The following is a 25798-nucleotide window of genomic DNA, read 5'->3' as shown; positions in this document are numbered from 1 at the left end:
AACTAACACTACACCCATTATAACCTCATCACTATTCCGCTACTTTGGCCCTGTCTGATCCTGCACCAGGCCAGCAGCCTGGGAGGACGAGACACTATCGTTCAAAACACCTTCTCTGCAGCTGTCACCACAACATCTATCCTCTGTGATTTACATTCCATTCCTGTGGTACAGTTGAGATCCATGGCCATAAATGCCAAAAAACAAACCGTATTCCTGTTATTCCAATCACTCTCTATTGACCACGGCCTACTCACAGGGATCTTCTTAGAATTCCTCACCCTGGACCCATCTTCCTCTACTACTCTATTCACTGCTCTGATTCTGGCAACCTCAATCTGCCTTTCTCTCACTGGACACCTCGGATCCTCAGCATCATGGGTACCCCTTCAGTTTACACACCACTTTTTCTACCGATACTACACATTCCTTTTTCTCATGTCCTCCTGCACACTTCTCACATCTACAAATCTCCCTCCTACACACTGCTGCCACATGACCATAAACTTGACACCTAAAACACTGTAATATGTTCGGTTAAAATGCTTTCACGGGATAACTGACACATCTTAACTTGACTTTATCTGGTAAAAACTCTGCATCAAAACTCGACCGTATCTTCTCTGTTTCACCACGCTCTCCACCGGGTCTGCAGCGCACCAAACGGCGGGCCTCGCAGACACCGGGAATCTTCAACTTCAGTTGACCCTCCTCAACACTTAACGCCACTCCAGTTATCACTCCTTTCAACAGGGCCCTGCTCCGGAGAGGAAAGCAAGTCACAGTTCTTGTCCCCAGTTGCATGGTGCGGAGTGGACACTCCCTCTGGATGACAGAAACACAAAAGAACAACACGATTCCACCTCGAGTCACTTTCACCGACCCAACATTTCCCAACCTCTTCTCCACCCAACCTGACACCACATATGGATCAGCCAGAAGGCAAGCATCCATTCTCTTCAAAAAATCTCACTCCCACTGGGCAAAGAACATCTTCGTCACCGTCAGGACAAGGCTCAAACTCTGCGTTCTTCACCACACCTGCCACCGCAGTGAATTCATCCTCACTCTCGTCATGTTCAATTTCCTTATGCAGCACTCCATATTTACTCTTAACATGTTCCACCTCCGTCTTGGCACTCCCCCACCATTGTAAAACCTTGGGCTCCCGAGTGGTGCAGCGGTCTAAGGCAGTGCTAGAGGTGTCACTACAGACCCTGGTTCAATTCCAGGCTGTATCACAACCGGCTGTGGGAGTGCCATAGGGCGGTGCACAATTGGCCCAGTGTTGTTAGGGTCTGGCCAGGGTAGGCTGTCATTGTAAATAAGAATTTGTTCTTAACTGACTTGCCTAGTTAAATAAAAAATTTGGAAGCTATAGAAATTAATTTACTAATGTCTACATTTGTTTTTGCCATGTTTATTATATTACAGACACCTTAATGCATACTTATAAAGTATATTATGTGAGCTAACATTAAACAAATATGAAACATTTTCCTTCAAGTATAATTTTACTGTCTCCACTACAACATCAAAAATACTTGCATACATGTAATTTTGTCCTTGAAACATTAAAATGAAATACTGTAGAATTCCATTCATTTCTATGGAAGACTGATTTTCCGAAGAGTCCCAATACAGCCGACCATTGGTTTCATAGCCTCAATGTCCTAAACATGCCGTGGGGAATAGCAATCCAAGGTTTATGTACGTCATTGGGAGGCAACCCAGAGAGAAAAAAAACATTCCGCTCACATTACAGTTAGTCCTCCGCCCACAACCTGGGCGTCAGTTCATTCTGTCGCGATCCCTTCATCCGCACAAAACAAAACATTACTCGTTGACAACCAGTACTCATGTCATCTAGTTCTAATAAAAGGATTTATATTTTTTTTGTGTATCGTAGGTTACTATAAAAATGCATTCCGGGACTTTGGAAAGAATCGGGTCGCCGATAAAAAGGACGCTTTCTCGGGGAGTGAGTGAGGACGAGTCACTTCGCAATATTATCAAAGAGGTGAGCGTCGAGCAATCATGTCGTTATTGTATATTGCGACATTTACAAGAGTCATGCAGTCTATTATCTGTAGGCTATTATCTACTTTTATAGAGTCTAATTTGACATTACTAGGCTACAGTCGAGAAGATTCATCCTCGAGCGTTACAGTAAGCCACTACACATGTTTTATATTTTTAAGATGTTTACTTTGTTTTTACTGTTGTGTAGCCTACTCATTTTCATTTAGACTCTCACCCCAATGTTACTGTAGCATGCGGTTTTACATTGTTTCAAGTTCACTGACGGAAAACGTTAACATTGCTACAATGACTTCCTTTCGAGCAGTGTTACATTGTAGCCACTCTATATATTGTGTTGATATGTAGCCTAAGGGTAGGCCTAAATCAATTTTTAATTCAATTTAAACAAAACTTTCCATACATGTCTGTCCATGGAAGTGGTTAGAAAGTCCCTTTTTGGACCTGAATGTCAAAACATTCACGAAATAAATGTGCTCAAAGTTGACCCATTTTGCATACCCCTCCATACCATAGTCATCCATGTCTTCATCACTGGAAAATATACATGTTTGAGTTTGATATAAATGGTTTCAAACTGTTTTATTATTTGAAAAAATGAATTTTAAACCTTTAATGTCAATTAACTAAACTGATTTCTGATTGTTTTCATATTCACATATGTTGTAGCTTAGACCCTATTTCACATCATTTGAGTTTGTTGTGCCGTCCATTGGTTGAGACACATGCTCTTGAGTACAGGGTGGGTGACATTTCAATCATAGAAATATAATTTATAGAATGGGCCTATCCCTTCAGACCACTGCAATTTAGCTAGTACACAATTGAAATTCAATTAAGATTAACTTTGAATTATTACCGCAAAGATGACCGCCAGTCCAGCTTCTGTTGAATGTTAACTTAAATGGTAAGGTCTATTCTATTATTTATATTTCTATAATTGCATTAGGTTTCCTATGGAGGATGGCCAGTATGATTTCAAACAAATATTCCTATTTAAAGTCAACATTCTCATCTTTGCGGTACCATTTGAAAGTTTACATTTAAATTGTATTTATGAATCCCCATTAGCTACTGCCAAAGCTGCAGCTGCTCTTCCTGGGGTCCAGCAAAGTTAAGGCAGTTTATACTATTTTGAAAACATTACAATACATTCACAGATTTCACAACACACTGTGTGCCCTCAGGCCCCTACTCCACCACTACCACATCTACAGTACTAAATCCATGTCTATGTATGTTTTCTAATCGACCTGGCCCGGGTATCCTGGAAGGCCATTGACCTCATCCTGTCAGTTGAGGATGCCTGGTCATTCTTTAAGAGTAACTTCCTCACCATTTTAGATAAGCATGCTCCGTTCAAAAAATGCAGAACTAAGAACAGATACAGCCCTTGGTTCACTCCAGACCTGACTGCCCTCGAACAGCACAAAGACATCCTGTGGCGGACTGCAATAGCATCGAACAGTCCCCGCGATATGCAACTGTTCAGAGAAGTCAGGAACCAATACACGCAGTCAGTCAGGAAAGCTAAGGCCAGCTTCTTCAGGCAGAAGTTTGCATCCTGTAGCTCCAACTCCAAAAAGTTCTGGGACACTGAAGTCCATGGAGAACAAGAGCACCTCCTCCCAGCTGCCCACTGCACTGAGGCTAGGGAACACGGTCACCACCGACAAATCCATGATTATCGAAAACTTAAACAAGCATTTCTCAACGGCTGGCCATGCCTTCCGCCTGGCTACTCCTACCTTGGCCAACAGCTCCGGCCCCCCCGCAGCTCCTCGCCCAAGCCTCTCCATGTTCTCCTTTACCCAAATCCAGATAACAGATGTTCTGAAAGAGCTGCAAAACCTGGACCCGTATAAATCAGCTGGGCTTGACAATCTGGACCCTCTATTTCTGAAACTATCCGCCGCCATTGTCGCAACCCCTATTACCAGCCTGTTCAACCTCTCTTTCATATCGTCTGAGATCCCCAAGGATTGGAAAGCTGCTGCAGTCACCCCCCTCTTCAAAGGGGGAGACACCCTGGACCCAAACTGTTACAGACTTATATCCATTCTGCCCTGCCTATCTAAGGTCCTCGAAAGCCAAGTCAACAAACAGGTCACTGACCATCTCGAATCCCACCGTACCTTCTCCGCTATGCAATCTGGTTTCCGAGCCAGTCACGGGTGCACCTCAGCCATACTCAAGGTACTAAACGACATCATAACCGCCATCGATTAAAAAACAGTACTGTGCAGCCGTCTTCATCGACCTTGCCAAGGCTTTCGACTCTGTCAATCACCAGATTCTTATCGGCAGACTCAGTAGCCTCGGTTTTTCGGATGACTGCCTTGCCTGGTTCACCAATTACTTTGCAGACAGAGTTCAGTGTGTCAAATCGGAGGGCATGTTGTCCGGTCCTCTGGCAGTCTCTATGGGGGTGCCACAGGGTTCAATTCTCGGGCCGACTCTTTTCTCTGTATATATCAATGTTGGTCTTGCTGCAGGCGATTCCCTGATTCACCTCTACACAGACGACACCATTCTATATACTTTCGGCCCGTCATTGGACACTGCTATCTAACCTCCAAACGAGCTTCAATGCCATACAACACTCCTTCCGTGGCCTCCAACTGCTCTTAAATGCTAGTAAAACCAAATGCATGCTTTTCAACCGATCGCTGCCTGCACCCGCATACCCGACTAGCATCACCACACTGGATGGTTCCGACCTTGAATATGTGGACACCTATAAGTACCTAGGTGTCTGGCTAGACTGCAAACTCTCCTTCCAGACCCATATCAAACATCTCCAATCGAAAATCAAATCAAGAGTAGGCTTTCTGTTCCGCAACAAAGCCTCCTTCACTCACGCTGCCAAGCTTACCCTAGTGAAACTGACTATCCTACCGATCCTCGACTTCGGCGACGTCATCTACAAAATCGCTTCCTACACTCTACTCAGCAACCTGGATTCAGTTTACCACAGTGCCATCCGTTTTGTCACTAAAGCACCTTATACCACCCACCACTGCGACTTGTATGCTCTAGTCGGCTGGCCCTCGCTACATATTCGTCGCCAGACCCACTGGCTCCAGGTCATCTACAAGGCCATGCTAGGTAAAGCTCCGCCTTATCTCAGTTCACTGGTCACGATGGCAACACCCATCCGTAGCACGCGCTCCAGCAGGTGTATCTCACTGATCATCCCTAAAGCCAACACCTCAATCGGCCGCCTTTTGTTCCAGTACTCTGCTGCCTGTGACTGGAACGAATTGCAAAAATTGCTGAAGTTGGAGACTTTTATCTCCCTCACCAACTTCAAACATGAGCTGTCTGAGCAGCTAACCGATCGCTGCAGCTGTACATAATCTATTGGTAAATAGCCCACCCATTTTCACTTACCTCATCCCCACAGTTTTTATTTACTTTTCTGCTCTTTTGCACACCAATATCTCTACCTGTACATGACCATCTGATCATTTATCACTCCAGTGTTAATCTGCAATATTGTAATTATTCGCCTACCTCATGCCTTTTGCACACATTGTATATAGACTCCCCTTTTTTTCTACTGTGTTATTGACTTGTTAATTGTTTACTCCATGTGTAACTCTGTCTGTTCACACTGCTATGCTTTATCTTGGCCAGGTCGCAGTTGCAAATGAGAACTTGTTCTCAACTAGCCTACCTGGTTAAATAAAGGTGAAAAATAAATTTGTGTCTGTGCCTATGTTTGTGTTGCTTCACAGTCCCTGCTGTTCTATAAGGTGTTTCTTGTATCTGTTTTTTAAAACTAATTGTACTGCTTGCATCAGTTACATGATGTGGAATAGAGTTCCATGTAGTCATGGCTCTGACCACACGACTGAACAGTCGTCAAGGTGCGATCAGCCTGACTAACCGGTGTCGGTATGTAGCCTCGCTACTTTTATAGCCTCGTTACTGTATATAGCCTGTCTTTTTACTGTTTTATAACTTCACCTACCTATTGCTCACCTAATACCCTTTTTGTGCTATTGTATTCAGCACACGTGGCAACTTGGATTTGAATTATATGAAAAAAATAAGACTTTACACGTTTTTTTGATAATTGAGTTTAAGGTATATATAAAAAAGACCATTTTCAGCCGTTTATCTTTTCCAGTGATGAAGACATGGATGTCTCATAGTATGGTGGGGTATGCAAAATGGGTCAACTTTAAGCATCTTTATCTCTTGAATGTTTGGCATTCAGGTTCAAAAAGTCATTTTCTGAGCACTTCTAAAATGGGAACTCTTCGTTCAACTCAAAAGGGGTGCTGTCAACCTGATTAGAATTCAAATTGATTTACTCATAGGCTATTAACCCACTCATTTGATTGCGCTTCATTCATGAATCCATCTGTAAAACAATCATCCGGCATCATTATCAAGCCTTTCTCCGAAATGCTAATGTTCAGTAACAGTGGGTAGGCCAATCATTAAATTGACCATCACGGAAGACTTCATACCTTAGCAAGTGATAATTCCACATCAATCAGTGTAGATGAAGGGGGGGAGACAGGTTAAAGAAGGATTTTTAAGCCTTGAGACAGATTGTGTACAGTATGTGTGCCATTGAGGTTGAATGGATAAGACAAAATATTTAATTGCCTTTGAACGGGGTATGGCAGTAGGTGCCAGGAGCACCGGTTTGTGTCAATCACTGCAATGCTCAAGTTTTCCATGTTATTCAATAAGGGTCCACCAACCAAAGGACATCCAGCCAACTTGTCACAACTGTGGGAAGCATTCGAGTCAACATGGGCTAGCATCAAGGTTTCCGTTAGGAAAATACGGCACCGGGCAACGTGACTGGACAGATTTTAATTTGCCAGACATTTGAGAAATTTGCCAGATACCCATATGCATAACGTATTAGGGCGCCCACCCACTGTGCTTAAAATCACATTTAGATTATTGTAATTCATTTTAACAGAATATAATTTAGTCTGTAAAATTGAACGTTCTTGTACCAAAATGAAGTCTTATTGAAAACGTTACCCGTTGCAGCGTCATCCCTGCTATAAATGATATATTTGTATAATATAATTTGCGAGAATTAACGTAGCAGGTTAGGAAGATTAGGTTATGGTTAGCTAAAATGTGGGCTGGCCATGACTGGGCTGGCCTGCCCCTCTCCATCTTCCCCCTGCGATTCAGCACCAAAGCAGTGGAAAGAGGACACTCTTTGGTGGCTACAAAATTAAGAAATTATAGAACTGATGTTGGACATTCAAATTCGATATGTAAATTAACTAAATTCAGCTGGTTAATTGAGAGAGAGCTTATTTTACAATGCTCCTGCGAAACAAGGCCCTCACAGTGCATTTATGAAAGCACGTGCCTCTTGTCATGTGTGATGTACAACCTGCGTGTCGTGGTAGTGTTTGGTGTAGGTGGACAAAATAAATTTGTGCACAATGGCGCACGCGCGCAGCCGGTTTGGGTTCTGTGTTATAAGGACCTTGTGTCTTTTGCGTGAGTAATAATAAACACACATCCGACACTAATTTTCAAGCAGCTTGAAGTATATTTGCCTTTGAAGTTGGAGCACATTGACTTGTATTTCCAGCAATGAATAAAAACATGATTTTTGCCAATTGGCTGGAAATAGTTTTATTTATTAGCTTTTAATTTTTTATCGGCCAAAAGCCATCGTTTTTCATCACCTTGTAGAGTCAATGCCCCGATGAATTGAGGCTGTTCTGAGGGCAAAAGGGGGTGCAACTCAATATTGGGTAACTTCCTAATGTTTGGTACACACTGCGTGTACCAGCTGACTATGGGATGTGGGAACCATGTAAAAAGCATGCAAACAGTTATTCCCACATGTTTTGTAGACATTATTATGGCTCTCTGTCTTTTGTTATTTTGTTAGACGGAGAGTTCGGCCAGGCGTCTGACACGCAGTGAGAGCAGAGGGGGGACCCTCAAGAGGAGAAGTGGGAGTCAGGTATAATAAGAGCAATGGATGAAGCTACTGGTATATTTAGTATGTGTCCCAAATGGCACCATATTCCCCACAGGGTAGCCCTACACTACTGATCTGACATTTAAACATGATTACCTCTGATTCTATGAACCATACTAAGAGTATGCTAGAACTTCTTATTATATTACTTGCTTGAGTGTTGTTGACCTTTGTCTTGTTCCCGCCAGCAGTCTGAGGATCAGGAACTAATGATGGAACTCCCTGAGATGGTGATTATCTGCGCAAGCTTTTTTTTTAAATTTCAGAATAGGTTTTCTCATATTTGAGCAGAATAACCAGTTCTACTGGATGTCAACCTTCTCACTGCCTGTGCTGCATATTCAGAGGGTGCATACTCTTTATGAAACTCACACAAAATAACCCAGGAAGAAAGAATTTAGCTCCAGTGCAATTATGGGTTGTCATGCCAGCAACTTGTTGCTTTATAAAGAACCTGGTATGACTCAAATAAGGACCATAGACAAGCAATAGCTATCAAAAAAATTACATCCCCATGAAGCAATATCCAACAGTTGAATATCAAATTACATGTTAATTAAACCAGTATCGTTGTTTGTGTGACTAGATGAAGCTGCCCACTGCCATGTCTGTGTTTGTTGGGAGCGTGATGACTAATTGGATCTTCCCACGGATATGCCTGTGTTTGTCAGCTTGATCTGCAGGCGAGCTACGACGATGTGTTGCGAGAGCTCCGTGGGCTGGAGCTGCAGCGGGAGACTGTGTTGTTCCAGGTGGACGTTCTGCATGACGCCCTGGAGGGGGCCGAGGAGATGCTGGCCGAGGCTCAGAGAGAGGCCAGCCATGCCACCATGGTACAGTCATACACACTTGCAATGACTGAGATATGTGGTTATGACCTACCTTAGTGAAATGCACTGACTGTAAGTCACTCTGGATAAGAGTGTCTACTAAATAAACTAAATCTAATGAACATGTAAAAAGATCCTGGAGGAGCAAAACAATGTTTATAGTAGGAATGTGTTATTTCCTGTGACCCAATTGTGGTTCTTCTACTGTTGAATAATCACTGCTCTAAAACAATTCACAACCCTCAGCTGCATTGAGTCATAAATGGATGTGTCTTTCTGTATTTGTAGGAGTTGGAGCAAGAGAGAGAAGCCAAGAGGAAGTTGGAGGACATGGTCAGCTCTCTGATGCAGGAGGTAGAGAGGCTAAAAGAGGTAATGAAGTATGAGGAGGAGGGGCTTACATAATCATACAGAGAGAGGCACAAGGATTCCTGGGTTTGGACATATCCACGGCAGGTAGCCTAGCAGTTAAGAGTGTTGGGTCAATAACCTAAATGTCGCTGGATCTAATCCCTGAGCTGACTTGGTGAAAAAATAGTATGTCCTCTTGCACAACCCTAATTGCTCCTGTAAATTGCTCTGGATAAGAGTGTCTGATAAATTACTCAAATGTAAAAATAGTGACTAATAGCTTGTAGCTTCATGCCAGCTCTGGTTTATTGCGTATCTCTGTCCTTTGTCAGGGGAGTGTTCTCTCTTTCTCTCGGCTCTTGTGCTTTGCTGAACTTGACAGAATGAAGTGTTTCCACTGCTGAGAAACTTCAGCCTGGGGGACAACCTCTCACCATGCATGTTATTCTCAGTGTGTGTTGTGCACATTACCTTTCCTAAAATAGGGCATGTAAATGATTGATAGATATTTGTTCTGTCCCAAAGGATATGTTTGATAAGGTGTTATGCTTGCTACATGTTGACTAATGTCATGTGGAGTACATTTTGTGTTCTAATGAGAACAGCACATTTCACTCGGTTACATTTACATTACAGTAATTTCGCAGACACTCTTATCTAGAGCGACTTAGTTCGTGCATTCATCTTAAAACAGCTAAGTGGGACAACCACATCACAGGCATAGTAAATACACTTCCTCAGAATAGCTCTGAATTTGCTGATAGCTATCTGCTACTGAGGCTTGTGGCAGGTTAGAAGGGAGTTGTTTGTTTGCAATGAAATGGGATAATCCACCTCAAACCTACGAAAGTCCAGAGGGCATATGGAAGAAAAATGTATTCCCTTATGTCGAGCACAATTTATTTATCTCATGGTCACTTCATAACAAAAGTTGTTTTGTTGACCATGAGATGATTGTCTCATGGTCATGACATTTAGGGCTCCCAAGTGGCGCAGCGGTCTAAGGCACTGCACCTGTGTCACTGGTTCGATTCCAGGCTTTGTCATAGGGTGGTGCACAATTGGCCCAGCATCGTTAGGGTTTGGCCGGGGTAGGCCTTCATTGTAAATAAAAATTTGTTCTTAACTGACTTGCCTAGGTAAATAAAGTTTAAAATAAAACAAAGTTGTTTTGTCTAGGTCAACTATATAAATAGGAATGTACTTACTAAAGAGAATGACAGTGGTTGAGGCAGCAGAGCTCACGGTGGATCAGCTCATACATTTTTATTGATTGCCACATTTCATGCTTTCATTTGTGTTTGGAGCTCATTATCAGTTTATAAATTAGAACGTTAAATGTCCATTACCTAGCGCTAAGAGTTTGTGGGGGATTTAAGCCCTGAATGATGCCTGACAAGCAACTTGATCTCTCAGGCTGTATGCCACCGCCAGGACCACAGCCAATCGCATGCAAGCAACAACGCAGGTAACTTTGCTGGCTAGGTAGATAGTCTTGCTGGTTGTTAGTTTGCATAACTGATATGTGTATAATTGCAAGGGACACTTCATGTTTTATGGATAATATAAAAATGTACAGAGTTCCTGACAGGCTGATCAGATTCAATAGCCGCCTCTGAGGTTGATATGTTAGGATTCTGCCTTGTAGGCTGTTTCGTAAGTAAAGCTCCTTGCAGGCAGATTAGCAGTCAGTGCATGAGTGGGTGCGCTCTATTCCTGACAGGCTGCTCAGATTCAATAGCAGCATCAGAGGCTGATGTCAGAATGCTCTATATATTGATAAACGTCACATTGTATTTACCCCTCCCAAAAAGGAAATGCTTGTGTGGCTATCCAACAGAACTACAAATGCCCGTCTCAAGCTTCACGTCATTTGCCATGATGATCTGGACGAGACTGACGAATCGAGGCAAAAGTAAGTTTATCCTGAGATTCTATCCAATGTTAGCTAAATATGGTAATTTATAATTTGTTTAAACGAAGAAGTCTGAACTGTATTGGGCAAGTAAAAAATGAAAACACACCTGATAAATGCATGAGAAGTTCATAACTAGTTAAGCTTTCATAAAACAACAGTTTAGCTTGCTACTGAACTAGCTAGCTAACTTAGTTTCACCATATAACATTCTAGATTATGTTTGTGTCTGTGGGTAATAATTGACTTGCAGCTATCCTAGGCTAGCAGTATTATTTTGGTCTGGCTTTTTAGAGGTTTCAGAGATGGACTGATTAGCATCCTAATCATTAGCAAGTGTATGTACTTTACTGCGAGGAAACATTGACCTGTTTGCTGTTTCACCTCTAGACAGCATATCATTAGTATAGCTAGTAGGGAAGGTTATGTAACTCTATTTAGTCCTACCAACTATGGTGGGTTTTAAATGAATCATTTTTTTTCAAGTGTGTGTATATACTTTTTACCCCTTTTACTCCCCAATTTTGTAATATCCAATTGGTAGTTAAAGTCTTGTCCCATCGCTGCAACTCCCGTACAGCTTCGGGAGAGGCGAAGGTTGAGAGCCATGCATCCTCGAAACACGATCCCGCCAAACCGCACTACTTCTTGACACACTGCCCGCATAACTTTGAAGCCAGCCGCACCAATGTGTCTGATGAAACACCGTACAGCTGGCAACCAAAGTCGGTGTGCACAACGAGTCGCTAGAGCAAGATGGAACAAGGACATCCCTACCGGCCAAACCCTCTTCTAACCCGGACGATGCTGGACCAATTGTGCGCTGCCTCATCAGTCTCCCTGTCACGGCCGGCTGCGACACAGCTCTGGATCGAACATGGATCTGTAGTGACTCCTCTAGCACTGTTAGACCGCTCCTCTACTCTGGAGGCCCCTAAAGTATAATTATTAACCTTATTTGCACCTTCTGTATTCCAGAATCAGTAGGCCTTATCACCTCTCAACTAGGCAAGCTGTTTCAACCTGCTTTGGTCTGTTTCAGTCATTGCAGCAATTCCTGAAGAGCAGGAGTGTGTGTGTGTGAAGGGTTTTGTTCCAGCCCGGCTCTAACACCTGACTTAAATGATCAACATGACGAATCACAGCGATAGGCTATGATTTGTAATCAGACATCAGCTGGGCTGGAACAAAAACTTATACACCCTCTTAAGTCATTATTCAGTACGGGTACAATCGGGGAGGGGGGTTCAATTTCCCGGTATTGATATATAACGCATACTCCACCCTCAAGTCAACTTGTTGACTAATGCCAACGCGGCGGCTGCTAAGAAGATGGTAGCAGCTGCCGACCAGAAGATTACAGTCAAGGCAGCACTGGTCCACACCTGCCCTGTCTATTGGGAAATTAGTATTGGTTGGTACTGTATGTGCCTTTAGGTTCCTCTCCGTGTGTATGCTGTTGTACTGACCTGTGTGGTGCAGTCTTTCATATGTGTAGTAGTGTGGCATCAAATTGCTTGGTTTATCATTTGTGTCGACTTTGAATTCAATCTAAACCACAGATTAACTTCCTCCATTTTGTCTTTCACCTTTTTATAGACGCAGACCTGAAGACATTCAAGCAGCACTTTGAGAACAAGCATCCCAAGTCTCCAAAGGCCCCGTACTGGTTGGTGTGCAGGCTTAAGTGACCACACACTCAAATGGACCTACAGCTGGGATAAGATTCTTCCATCATTCACAGACAGTAGACATAGTATAACCCATGTTGTCAACAGTGTTGTCTTCAATGCATAAGTTGTATTGTGTATGGCTCAATTGGTGGAAATTCTGTGATCACTCATTGTCTTTAATTGTGATTCACAGACGCAAATTGACCACGATTTGAAATCTGCAACTGAGACAGAATGATGTCGAGGGACCCGCTGAGACCCCATGTGTAACTGGACCTGGGCCGGATATTTGTGGCAACAACCTATAAGGGATGCAGAAGCACACCAGCACCCAATTTTATATTTATTCCATGGCCAACCATCCCTCTAGCAACCCCTTATTCCACACTGCCTTTTATGCCCCATGGTCCCTCAACTTTAGAACTCTCCATCTCATCTACCTTCATCCATTTTCCCTATGCTGCTTCCTTCACTCCTCCTGATTTGATAACATCTAGACTCAGTAACACGTTTAAAAGTGTTGTTGTACTGTTTTTGCCAGCTTTTTTTTACTCTGGTGATGCTGTCTTCCTGCTTATTCTGAGGTTCAGATTGAATGCAGTGGTAAATGTGCTGCTCACAATTGATAGCAGCAACATTGACTTGTTAAATTGACAAGAAAGCTGTTGATATAGTTGCGTTTCGGCATGTCTTCCTTTTTTGAGTGTGTTTCTCATTCTGCTGGAGTTGACCTAGTATTTATATTAAACCTGCCTTATGCATTCAGTTGGTTCTCCGTTTGTAACTTACCCACCAAAAATCACTGCTGTTTTACATTTTTTGCTGATCTAATTTCTAAAATAGAAAAGCAGAAGAATCTGTGTGCGCTCTGGTAGAAGAGCACCATATGAACTATTATTACTATGTCCCAGGTTTGTGGCATTGCTTAATATAATTATATCAAGTCAGCTGTTCATATGTTGTGTTTACAAGGCATTCTTTGCTATTTTGATTTCTTTAAAACAATGTGATTGCTGGAGTTCGGGTGATTGATGGAGGACTAGGTGCGTTCTTGTCAAATAAATATGCTTATTCATTCATGATTGTGGATATATTCTGCAATTAGTTAATCTGGCTTTGAATCTGCAACAGAAGATGTCAACAAGTTCTGAATTGCTTTAATACAGCAGTGCATTCTGACATCATACATTTAAATAGGTTTCACCACATTCGTCTAGTTGGCAGAAATTACAAGGTATTAAATATATCCCTTCACTGTCTGTAGGAGAAGCGCATCTGGTAAAGTAAGGGTATGTTGCTAATATCAACTAGCCTGGTATTCATGGCACATCGCAAATATCTGACTGGTACTAGGATAGTATTTTGTACAAGACACCACCAGATGCATAAATAAGCTACAAATATTAGTTAAAATATGGAAATGAAATGTTAATTAATTATCTTGTTTTGGATCAAGGTAGCTATAGCTAGCTGACAGCAAAGGTGTCAGCTAGAGATGAAATTAGGAGATAAAAAAAAAAAATGCATTTCACCTTTATTTAACTAGGTAAGCTAGTTGAGAACAAGTTCTCATTTACAACTGCAACCTGGCCAAGATAAAGCAAAGCAGTGTTACACATGGAATAAACAAGTGTACAGTCTAACACAACAGGAAAAAGTCTATATACAGTGTGTGCAAATTGCGTGAAAAGTTAAGGCAATAAATATGCCATAGTAGGGAAGTAATTACAGTTTAGCAAATTAACACAAGTGATCGATGAGCAGATGATGATGTGCAAGTAGAAATACTGGTGTGCAAAAGAGCAGAAAAGTCAATAAAAACAATATGGGGATGAGGTAGGTAGTTGGGTGGGCTATTTACAGATAGGCTATGTGGTCCTTCTGTAGCTCAGTTGGTAGAGCATGGCGCTTGTAACGCCAGGGTAGTGGGTTCGATCCCCGGGACCACCCATACGTAGAATGTATGCACACATGACTGTAAGTCGCTTTGGATAAAAGCGTCTGCTAAATGGCATATATTATTATTATTATATATTATTACAAATGCAGCAATCGTTTAGCTGCTCAGATAGCTGATGTTTAAAGTTCGTGAGGGAAATATAAGTCACCAGCTTCAGCGATTTTATTTTTATATATTTTTTTGTATTTTTTTTAGTATATATTTTTTGCAATTCGTTCCAGTCATTGGCAGCAGAGAACTGTAAGGAAAGGCGGCCAAAGCAGGTGTTGACTTTGGGGACGACCAGTGAGATATATCTGCTGGAGCTCATGCTACGGGTGGGTGTTGTTATCGTGAACAGTGAGCTGAGATAAGGCGGAGCTTTACCTAGCATAGACTTATAGATTCACTGGAGCCAGTGGTTCTGGCGACTGGAGCATACAGGTCGCAGTGGTGGGTGGTATAAGGGGCTTTGGTGACAAAACGGATGTCACTGTGTTAGACTGCATTCAGTTTGGTGAGTAGAGTATTTTGTAAATGACATCGTCAAGGATCGGTAGGATAGTCAGTTTTACGAGTGTATGTTTGGCGGCGTGAGTGAAGGAAGCTTTGTTGCGAAATAGGAAGCCGATTCTAGATTTAATTTTGGATTGGAGTTGTTTAAAATGAGTATGGAAGGAGAGTTTACAGTCTAGCCAGACACCTAGATATTTGTAGTTGTCCACATATTCTAAGTCAGAACCGTCCAGAGTAGTGATACTAGTCGGGCGGGCATGTGCAGGCAGCGAACGGTTGAAAAGCATGCATTTGGTTTTACTAGCGTTTAAGATCTGTTGGAGGCCACGGAAGGAGAGTTGTATGGCTTTGAAGCTCGTTTGGAGGTTAGTTAACACAGTGTCCAAAGAAGGGCCAGATGTATACAGAATGGTGTTGTCTGCGTAGCAAGAATGACATTGTTGATATATAAAGAGAAAAGAGTCGGCCCTAGAATTGAACCCTGTGTTACCCCCATAGACTGCCAGAGGTCCGGACAACAGGCCCTCCGATTTGACACACTGAACTCTGAGAAGTAGTTGGTGAACCAGGCGAGGCAGTCATTTGAGAAACCAAGGCTGTTGAGTCTGCCGATAAGGATATGGTGATTGACAGAGTCGAACGCCTTGGCAAGGTCGATGGCGGTTATGATATCTTTTAGTAGCATGGCTGAGGTGCACCCGTGATCAGCTCGGAAACCAGATTGTACAGCGGAGAAGGTACGGAGGGATTCGAAATGGTCAGTGATCTGTTTATTAACTTTGCTTTCAAAGACTTTAAAAAGACAGGGCAAAGGGGCTGCACTGCAGCGCTAGCTGTACCACCAGAGACTCTGGGTTCGCGCCCAGGCTCTGTCGCAACCGGCCGTGACCGGGAGGTCCGTGAGGTGATGCACAATTGGCTTAGCGTCGTCCTGGTTAGGGAGGGTTTGGCCGATAGGGATATCCTTGTCTCATCGCGCACCATCGACTCCTGTGGCGGGCTGGACGCAGTGCACGCTAACCAAGGTCGCCAGGTGCACGGTGTTTCCTCCGACACATTGGTGCGGCTGGCTTCCTGGTTGGATGTGCGCTGTGTTAAGAAGCAGTGCTGCTTGGTTGGGTTGTGTTTTGGAGGACGCATGACTTTCGACCTTCGTCCCTCCCAAGCCCGTACGGGAGTTGTAGCGATGAGACAAAATAGTAGCTACTAACAATTGGATACCACGAAAAAGGGGGTAAAAAAGAAAGGCAGGATGGATATAGGTCTCTGACAGTTTGGGTCTAGAGTGTCTGACCGCGGCAGCTTTCCCAATCTTTAGGGATCTCAGACGATACGAGAGGTTGAACAGACTGGTAATAGGGGTTACAACAATGGCGGCGGATGATTTTAGAAAAAGAGGGCCCAGATTGTCTAGCCAAGCTGATTTGTACTGGTCCAGGTTTTGCAGCTCTTTCAGAACATCAGCTGTCTGGATTTGGGTGAAGGAGAAGCGGGGAGGCTTGGGCAAGTAGCTGCGGGGGGGTGTGGGGCTGTTGGTTGGGGTAGCCAGGAGGGAAGCATGGCCAGCTGTAGAGAAATGCTTTTTGAAATTCTTGATTATCGTGGATTTATCAGTGGTGACAGTGTTACCTAGCCTCAGTGCATTGGGCAGCTGGGAGGAGGTGTTCTTATTCTCTATGGACTTTAGTGTCCCAAAACGTTTTGGAGTTAGAGCTACAGGATGCACATTTCTGTTTGAAAAAGCTAGCCTTTGCTTTCCTGACTGACTGCGTGTATTGGTTCTTGATTTCCCTGAAAAGTTGCATATCGCGGGGACTATTCGATGCTAGTGCAGTCTGCCACAGGATGTTTTTTGTGCTGGTCGAGGGCAGTCAGGTCTGGAGTGAACCGAGGGCTATATCTGTTCTTTGTTCTACATTTTTTGAAAGGGGCTTGCTTATTTAAGATGGTGAGGAAATTCCTTTTAAAGAACGACCATGCCAACAACACATTTTTTCAGATACCTCCAAATCAGGAATTCCGTAAGGACACATATCCCACATTATGGCATGAAGCCAAATAGTCCTACATTAGATAGCTTGATCCTTGTCAAACCCCATTCAAAAGGGTCGGTCTCTAGACTGTATGATATCCAACAGGCCCACATAGAGGTATCCACAGACACCATTAAAAGGGCTTGGGAACAAGAACTTGGGTCAGAAATCTCAGATGAGAACTGGGTAGAAGCTCTCAGGAATATAAACCACAGTTCAGTGAATGCCAGACACAACCTTGTACAGTTTAAGGTGATACACAGGTTACATTACTCAAAAGTGAAACTGCATAAAATATTCCCGGACACCTCACCACTGTGTGAGAGGTGCAAGCAGGATGAGGGGACGTTGACCCACTTATTCTGGACATGTCCCAAGTTACATGTTTACTGGGCTCTCATTTTTGATTACTTATCTAGAGCCTTTGATAGAGCTCTAGCCCCAGACCCATTGACCGCTCTGTTTGGTACAGTTGATGGGAATAACCACGAAGGGAAAGCTGTCTCTCTTTGTACTCTATTAGCCAAAAGACTCATATTGCAATTTTGGAGACTGTACCTACCTTTGAAATGTGGTTACGGGATTTAGGGAACGTAATACATATGGAAAATATTCGATACAATACCTCCAATAGAAGTTCAATGTTTTACAAAATATGGCAGCCGATACTGGATAAATGGTCTAGTCCCGCTTCATAACTGGGTTGTCGATCTGCTGCTCCTCTATTCAACAGTACAATGAATGTCATTGTTAGTATTGCTGTCTTTTTTATTTGATTTTTTATTGTAAAATAATAAACATAATATAAAGAATAAATTTAAGAAAGAACGACCAGGCATCCTCGACTGACAAGATGAGGTCAATATCCTTCCAGGATTCCCGGGCCAGGTCGATTAGAAAGGCCTGTTTTAGGGAGCGTTTGACAGTGATGAGGGGTGGTTGTTTGACCACAGACCCATAGCAGATGCAGGCAATGAGGCAGTGATCGCTGAGATCCTGATTGAAAACAGCAGAGGGCAAGTTGGTCAGGATAATATCTATGAGGGTGCCCATGTTTACAGATTTAGGGTTGTACCTGGTGGGTTCCTTGATAATTTGTGTGAGATTGAGGGCAACGAGCTTAGACTGTAGGGCTTCCGGGATGTTAAGCATATCCCAGTTTAGGTCACCTAGCAGAATGAACTCTGAAGATAGATGGGGTGCTTGCAAGGATTTGTAGTCTTGCATGATGTCTACTTTGATAATTACCATTTTCTAATCTGCGTTAATAGAGATTAATATATTTATAAAAGTTATGTTGTTCGATAAGTGTAAATCTCTATGAAAACATCATGCAGGGAAAGCCTACATGAAACACAGACCTTGTTTGAAGTGGTTCTGAAATCCCCTATGGAAAAAATGATTGGAACTATAAAGCACTTTGACAGCTAATCTGCCTGCAAGGAGTCTTGCCTATAAAATGGCCTGCAAGGCAGCATCCTGATTTATCAGAAATTGAATCTGATAAGCCTGTCAGGAATGGAGGTCACTCACTTCAAATTGTTATATCCACAAAACATGAAGTGTCCCTTAATTATACACATATCAGTTATGCAACGCAGCTAACAACCAGCATTGATAACGAGATCGCTTGCTTGCCAGCTAGCTAACAAGACTACCTAGCTCACGAGACTAGCCCAGTTAGCTGCATTGATTCTTGCGTGAGATTGGCTGTAGTCTTGCGGGAGGCACACAGCCTGGGAGGCCGCATTGCCTGTCAGGCATTGTTTAGAAATTAAATGCCCCACAAGCGCATGTGTGATCAACGCAGCCACAGCGTCTCTTAACAAATTAATGGATGATCCGTGGTGCTTAGATTTTCTTGAAATCTTGACAAATCTTTTATGTAGTGATCATGAGATAAATAAATTGTAATCTTGACATAACAGATTTCCATATAAACTACATTGTTATGATTAATAATGTTAAACAGTGTTAAATAACCATAAGAAACTGTCAACTGCATATATTTTCAGCAACCTTAACATGTGTAAATGTTTGTATGAACATAGGATTCAACAACTGAGACATAAACTGAACAAGTTCCACAGACATGTGACAAACAGAAATGGAATAATGTGTCCCTGAACAAAGGGGGGGCGGGGTCAAAATCAAAAGTAACAGTTGGTATCTGGTGTGGCCACCGGCTGCATTAAGTACTGCAGTGCATCTCTTCCTCATGGACTGAACCAGATTTGCCAGTTCTTGCTGTGAGATGTTACCCCACTCTTCCACCAAGGCACCTGAAAGTTCTGACATTTCTAGGGGGAATGGCCCTAGCTCTCACCCTCTGATCCAACAGGTCCCAGACGTGCTCAATGGGATTGAGATCCGGGCTCTTCGCTGGCCATGGCAGAACACTGACATTCCTGTCCTGCAGGAAATCACGCCCAGAACGAGCACTATGGCTGGTGGCATTGTCATGCTGGAGGGTCATGTCAGGATGAGCCTGCTGGAAGGGTACCACATGAGGGAGGAGGAGGATGTCTTCCCTGTAACACACAGCGTTGAGATTGCCTGCAAAGACAAGCTTAGTTCGATGATGCTGTGACACACTGCCCCAGACCATGACGGACCCTCCAACTCCAAATCGATCCTGCTCCAGAGTACAGGCCTCGGTGTAATGCTCATTCCTTCAACAATAAACACAAATCCGAACATTACCCCTGTTGAGACAAAACCGCGACTCGTCAGCGAGAGCACTTTTTGCCAGTCTTGTCTGGTCCAGTGACGGTGGGTTTGTGCCCATAGGCGATGTTGTTGCCGGTGATGTCTGGTGGGGACCTGCCTTACAACAGGCCTACAAGCACTCAGTCCAGCCTATTGCAGATAATCTGAGCACTGATGGAGGGATTGTGCATTGCTGGTGTAACTCGGGCAGTTGTTGCCATCCTGTACCTGTCTCGCAGGTGTGATGTTCGGCTGTACCGATCCTGTGCAGGTGTTGTTACACATGGTCTGCCACTGCGAGAAGACGATCAGCTGTCCGTCCTGTCTCCCTGTAGCGCTGTCTTAGGCGTCTCACAGTACGGACATAGCAATTTATTGCCCGGGCCACATCCGCAGTCCTCATGCCTCCTTGCAGCATGCCTAAGGCATGTTCACGAAGATGACCAGGGACTCTGGGCATCTTTCCTTTTGTGTTTTTCAGAGTCAGTAGAAAGGCCTCTAGTGTCCTAAGTTTTCATAACTGTGACCTTAATTGCCTACCATCTGTAAGCTGTTAGTGTCTTGTTTCAAGGACAAATGTACATGTATTTTTGTTGTTGTAGTGGTGACGGTAACATTAGAACTTTGGACATTTTATTGTACTTTAAGAAATGTATACTTTAAGGAAAAAATATACTTTGTTTAGCTCACATAATACAATTTAAAAGTATGCATTACGTTGTCTGTAAAATAAAAAATTTGGCAAAAACCAAATATTTCTTACTATGGTGGTGGGGGGGAGGTCAAAATGGTGGCACGCTGGCGTTAGAAAAGCGCCCCCTCTCTGTTATCTAGTTTATATATAAATCATTGGTAGCAACATGTGAAAATTATTGTGGAAATCTGTTGCAGCTCAAGTCAACTACAAAATCCACAATAATTAGGTAGTTAGCTAGCAAATGTATCTACACACAATAATCAATAATACAATAATAACCAAAGTCAATATTAGCATGTGAATTAGCTGGCTAACTGCACTATCAATTTAGGAATCTTATCTCACTGAGTCAAGCTTGCAGTTCCTCTCTGCCCAGAGCGAGTGCAGAGTATGTTGCTTTTCGGCTACTGTCCCAACGATCTTACTGCTAGGCTATCTGCCGCCCTTATAGAACTTTTCTACATGATTTCATAGATGGAAGTACAATTTTACCCACTGATAGAACATAGGTTTTCACCAAATTGACAGGACTTTCATGATTTTTATTTCTGGGGGTGGGTTATCCCTTTAAAGCAGTCTATATCCTCCTCACTTTAAGAAATCTCAGATTTTCAAACAAATAAATATTTGCAGTGACTCAGAGACTGGTTGTAATAATTTGGTAATCTGATCATCAGCATGGTCTTGTGGTTGGGCAAGTCCAATGTGTGTGTGTGTGTCTTGTCAAATGGCATTGGCCTTGTAGCCAGAACGCACTCTGCTCTGCAGTAGGATGGCTTGCACACAGCCCACTTACTGACAGATATGCAGATGCTGTCTGTTTCCTTTTGTAATCGGGAAACGGTAATGTGACAATTGGCCTGGCTACTTTCCCAGCCCATGCCTCAAACCTGCGTTGAAGAAATACAGGTGAAGACAACGGGATTCTAATATCCCATAACTTTGCAACAATGGGACTAACTATGCTAGTTAACAACAGCGCTAGTAGTTAGCAACTGCACTGGTCCGAGATTAATGACGACGTTGTCTTAACCTGTATATTTTCGATTTAGCCTCAAACCGTGCAAATAGAGCTATTCATATATTGATAGTATAGCACAAAATGTGCTACAGGCTATAAAATGTATTTGACAGAGATTTGGTCTCATTCGTAATAGTAACAGCCCAGACTGTGTAAGTCATTATATGACTGTTCTTGTTGAATTTGGTTTTCATATCACCCACTTCTAGCCTGGAGTGTCCTGTTGACATTTGCATCTAGTTTTACAGTATGAAAATCTTAGGTCTGTGAGCTTCAAGATGTAACACCTGCCTGTTTCCCTGCTGTAATGAGGTCTGTTCAGGGTTTGCATCCCTAATGGCGACCTATATAGTGCACTATGTGAAAATGGTTAATATAGATGTTATATCATCCTGTTCCACAGGAGAGGAAGACCATTCCAGCAGTACCAGTGTACACACTCGTCAAGGAGCAGGAGATGGAGGAGGAGATGGCTAGACAACAAGCACAAGAGATGAAAATAAAAAAAGAAGCACAGGAACAAGTCAGTGATACACCAGGGGATGAGGACAATTCTACCAAAGATGCACCTCTCTCTATTATCCGATTGGACAGTGAGAGCCCCGGGCCCAACAACGGACTAACATTGGAGACCAGCGCTGGAGGGCTGCTCGCTGCCTCCTTCAAAAAGGAGAGGGAGGAGCCGCCCTCTGACAGTCCAAACCGGCCCCTTCCTCTCCACGTCGCCCGGTTGTGGTCCTCTGTGGACTCTGAGGACATAGAAGAAGGGGCAGAGGACAGCTTCACCAAGTTCACTAAGATGGTCAACAAGACCTTGGGACCGTTGATGCTGGGTAGCCAGACCCCAGGGTACAGTCAGGTGGAGAACAGGCTTGACATCTTTCCAGATAGGAACAACGACACCGACAGCATCAGCGCCTACGAGGATGCCTGCGCTGACACGCCCAAGCTGGATGAGGGAGACGGGCCAAGGCTGCCCCATGATGAAGGATCCCCGGTGGATGATGATGAGGGAGAGCCGTCGAATGGCAACGATCCCAAGAACCCCAAAAACACCAATGATTCTTGCATTCTGTCGTAAGAGCTGCAGAACTGTTGTGGTACGAAAGGTCAAATGTGCTCTCACTCTGTCTGCCCTCTTGATAATATAATATATGCAATTTAGCTTTTATTCAAAGCAACTTAGTCATGCGTGCATTCCTTTTTTTACATCTTGAAAAAGGGTTAAAAAAATCTGTTCTTGGATCAGTGCGCTCATTGACACCTATTTTTTAATATATATATATATATATATATTTTTTTTAAATGTACTTTTATTTATACAGGTTTTTCTCATTGAGATAACATCTATTTTCCAATAACAGCGGGAGAACAACGTTTCAGACAAAACAACTTACTAACACAACATTAAACAAAACTGTAAACACACATACAGTACAACAAAAACATTTTAAATTAAAAACACGAAGGTCTTGACTAAAAACAGCTGGCCTAAAGACAATTACACTCTTCTATGATATATACATCAATCAAGTGTTTATAAAAGGGTAATGTCAACATTGAGAGTTGTCTTAGCGCAATCCGGCACGGTGGAATTCCAGTAATGTCTACAGATGTCTCTTTAGTCAATCTTTCTCCATTGGCATGACTTGCAAGGTCGCACTTAAGTGTTTAGTTTTCCTGCCGTTTGGCACAAAATGCAAATGACCTCCCTCTGTTTATTAGTGACTGATGATCACTTAAGACTGTTTGCGTACACTGGACTATCCGATATGTTTCAGGACACACCACAGACCTCTAGCATTCTAAACAGTCAAATTATGTGATTTATAGATCACATACTGATAGTGCTGAGCGATTAACAAAAATGTTTAAGGTTCAATTATTTGAATTCCATTTAATTCAGTTTTTTTCCTATGAGCTCAATGCGCAGTTTCTCTAGAGATAAATCCGATCTAGCTGAACTGTGCGATGTAGTAGGGAGTTGTAGTTTCCAACAGGCCAATATACTACTTAGTTTTGCGCAGAACATGTGATTGAGAGTGATAGAGCAGTTGTTTCGCGAGGTATCTATCTGAAAATACATGATCTAAGCGATTGATAGTTTGTATTCAGCAGTCATAAAAATATGCCTTATTTACTTTGAAGAACTACTAAAATAGTGATTTTGTCAGACTACATATACAGCAGCTCTATAGAGATGATATGATGACATGGAATTAAATAATAATAATCTTGTAAAATACACAACTGAAATATTTTATGAAAGTCATGTGAATAAATTATGGATAAGCAGTAATGGGCAGTCACTACCATCATGGGACTTTATTCATAGTTTTTTTCTGTGTTACAGAATTCAACACACACAGTGCATTTAATGTCAAAAAAAGAAATTATCTAAACCAAAATCAAAAACCGTGATTATTTTTAAAATAATTGAACCAAAACCAAACCGACCTTAAAAAGCACTAATTGCTCAGCTCTACATAGTTTAGATTTGTAAGATGATTATAGCTGTTTTTGTGCTCTTATAAGATCAAATGCTGGCAATATTGTAATAACAATAGCAGGCAGCCAAGGAGCTAGCTACTATACTACAGGGAATGTTTTTAGGGAATTTATGGGTGTTAAACCATCATTGTCTCACGTCGACAGTTATTGTATCTAAGAAGTACTTGGTGCCTTTCCTGCCTCACCTTAAGGCATTTTATAAATATGAAAGATGAACTTGAAAGATCTAATATGAATTTACTGAATCTAATCTAGCTTTAGTTATTATCAGACATCCATCATTTGAAGTTAATATGATACTTCCATGATTGATAAAGGGAACAATCCATTTAATTGTAAAACTTTAATGATTCCTGATAATATTTTCTACTGACACATACAGTAACAGTACTGTATTCTACTCAGTGCTTTTAAGGTCATGCTTGCGTGGTTGCAGTGAAATTACTGAATTGGGAGAAACTTGTTATCTTTTTGTATCTGACATTGCTGGACAATATATCCTTTGTTTTTATAATTTTTCTACCCCTAACCATTAACACAAGACCTGATGATAATCTTTTGACTTGGAGTTGCTACCTATTCATTTTTTATGGCTAAGTTTCCATGGCTACCTAGGAGTCTTTTTTTACTGCGTGTGTAATATGAATGTGAACTTGGGTGCAAATCTTACACTGCCTTCAACACTAGGTTTTGTGTATTGTTGGGGCTTTGTGTGTATCTCAAGTCAAAATGTAGCTCTTAGTGGAAGGGATGTGGAGTTAGGAATAAGATTTAATTATGTTACTTTCTAACTTTGATACTTGTGATTTACAAGTTTACTACTTCTATTCTGTTTCTGTTGCCTGAATGTCTGTTTCTGCTGGAGATACACTGAACAAAAAAATAATTGCAACATGCAACAATTTCAAAGATTTTCCTGAGTTACAGTTCATATAAGAAAATCAGTCAATTGAAATACATTCATTAAGCCCTAATTTATGGATTTCACATGACTGTGCAAGGGTGCAGCCATGGGTGGGCATAGGCCAACCTACTTGGCAGCCAGGCCAAGCCAATCCGAATGAGTTTTTCCCCATAAAAGGGCTCTATTACAGACAGAAATACTCCGTATCTGATGTGGAGGTCCTGGTCCTAGCGTGGTTACATATGGTATGCTGTTGTGAGGCCTGTTTGATGTACTGCCAAATTCTCTAAAACAACATTAGAGGCAGCTTATGGTAGAGAAATGTAAATGATATTCTCTGGCAACAGCTCTGGTGAACACTGATGCAGTCAGCATGCCAATTGCACCCTCCCTCAAAACGAGACATATATGGCATTGTGTTGTGTGATAAAACTGCACATTTTAGAGTGGCCTTTTATTGTCCCCAGCACAAATCAGTGTATTGATATGCCACACTTGTCAAGTGGATGGATTATATTGGCAAAGGAGAAATGCTCACTAACTGGGATATAAAGACATTTGTGAGAAATAAGATTTTTGTCCGTATGGAACATTTCTGTGATTTAAAAAAATAATAATCTCATGAAACATGGAACCAACACTTTACATGCTGTGTTTATATTATTGTTCAATATGT

At 42.3% G+C, this 25798-nt stretch overlaps 1 protein-coding gene and 1 long non-coding RNA gene across 5 annotated transcripts; both read left to right on the top strand.

Annotated features, from left to right (window-relative positions):
- The first annotated feature begins 1783 nt into the window (after window positions 1-1783).
- On the top strand, window positions 1784-25210 carry LOC124031191 (unconventional myosin-XVIIIa-like). 4 transcript variants are annotated; one of them, XM_046342148.1, is made up of 6 exons: window positions 1784-2020; window positions 7931-8005; window positions 8215-8253; window positions 8695-8856; window positions 9142-9225; window positions 22111-25210. In XM_046342148.1, exons 1-6 carry the CDS (start codon window positions 1922-1924, stop codon window positions 22786-22788), a joined length of 1137 nt encoding a protein of 378 aa, XP_046198104.1. In that variant the 5' UTR covers window positions 1784-1921; the 3' UTR covers window positions 22789-25210. The 4 variants fall into 4 exon arrangements, with proteins under 4 accessions (XP_046198104.1, XP_046198103.1, XP_046198102.1 ...); XM_046342147.1 differs by having other exon boundaries at window positions 8212-8253; XM_046342146.1 differs by lacking the exon at window positions 1784-2020 and adding an exon at window positions 2031-2169.
- LOC124031193 lies at window positions 12194-13557 on the top strand. Its single transcript, XR_006838084.1, has 2 exons — window positions 12194-12788; window positions 12986-13557. It is a non-coding gene; the product is annotated as an uncharacterized LOC124031193 (long non-coding RNA).
- Window positions 25211-25798: the final 588 nt, after the last annotated feature.

The sequence above is a fragment of the Oncorhynchus gorbuscha genome, linkage group LG03, assembly GCF_021184085.1.
Source record: "Oncorhynchus gorbuscha isolate QuinsamMale2020 ecotype Even-year linkage group LG03, OgorEven_v1.0, whole genome shotgun sequence".
NCBI lineage: Eukaryota > Metazoa > Chordata > Actinopteri > Salmoniformes > Salmonidae > Oncorhynchus > Oncorhynchus gorbuscha.
This window is presented reverse-complemented; position numbering and strand designations above follow the sequence as displayed.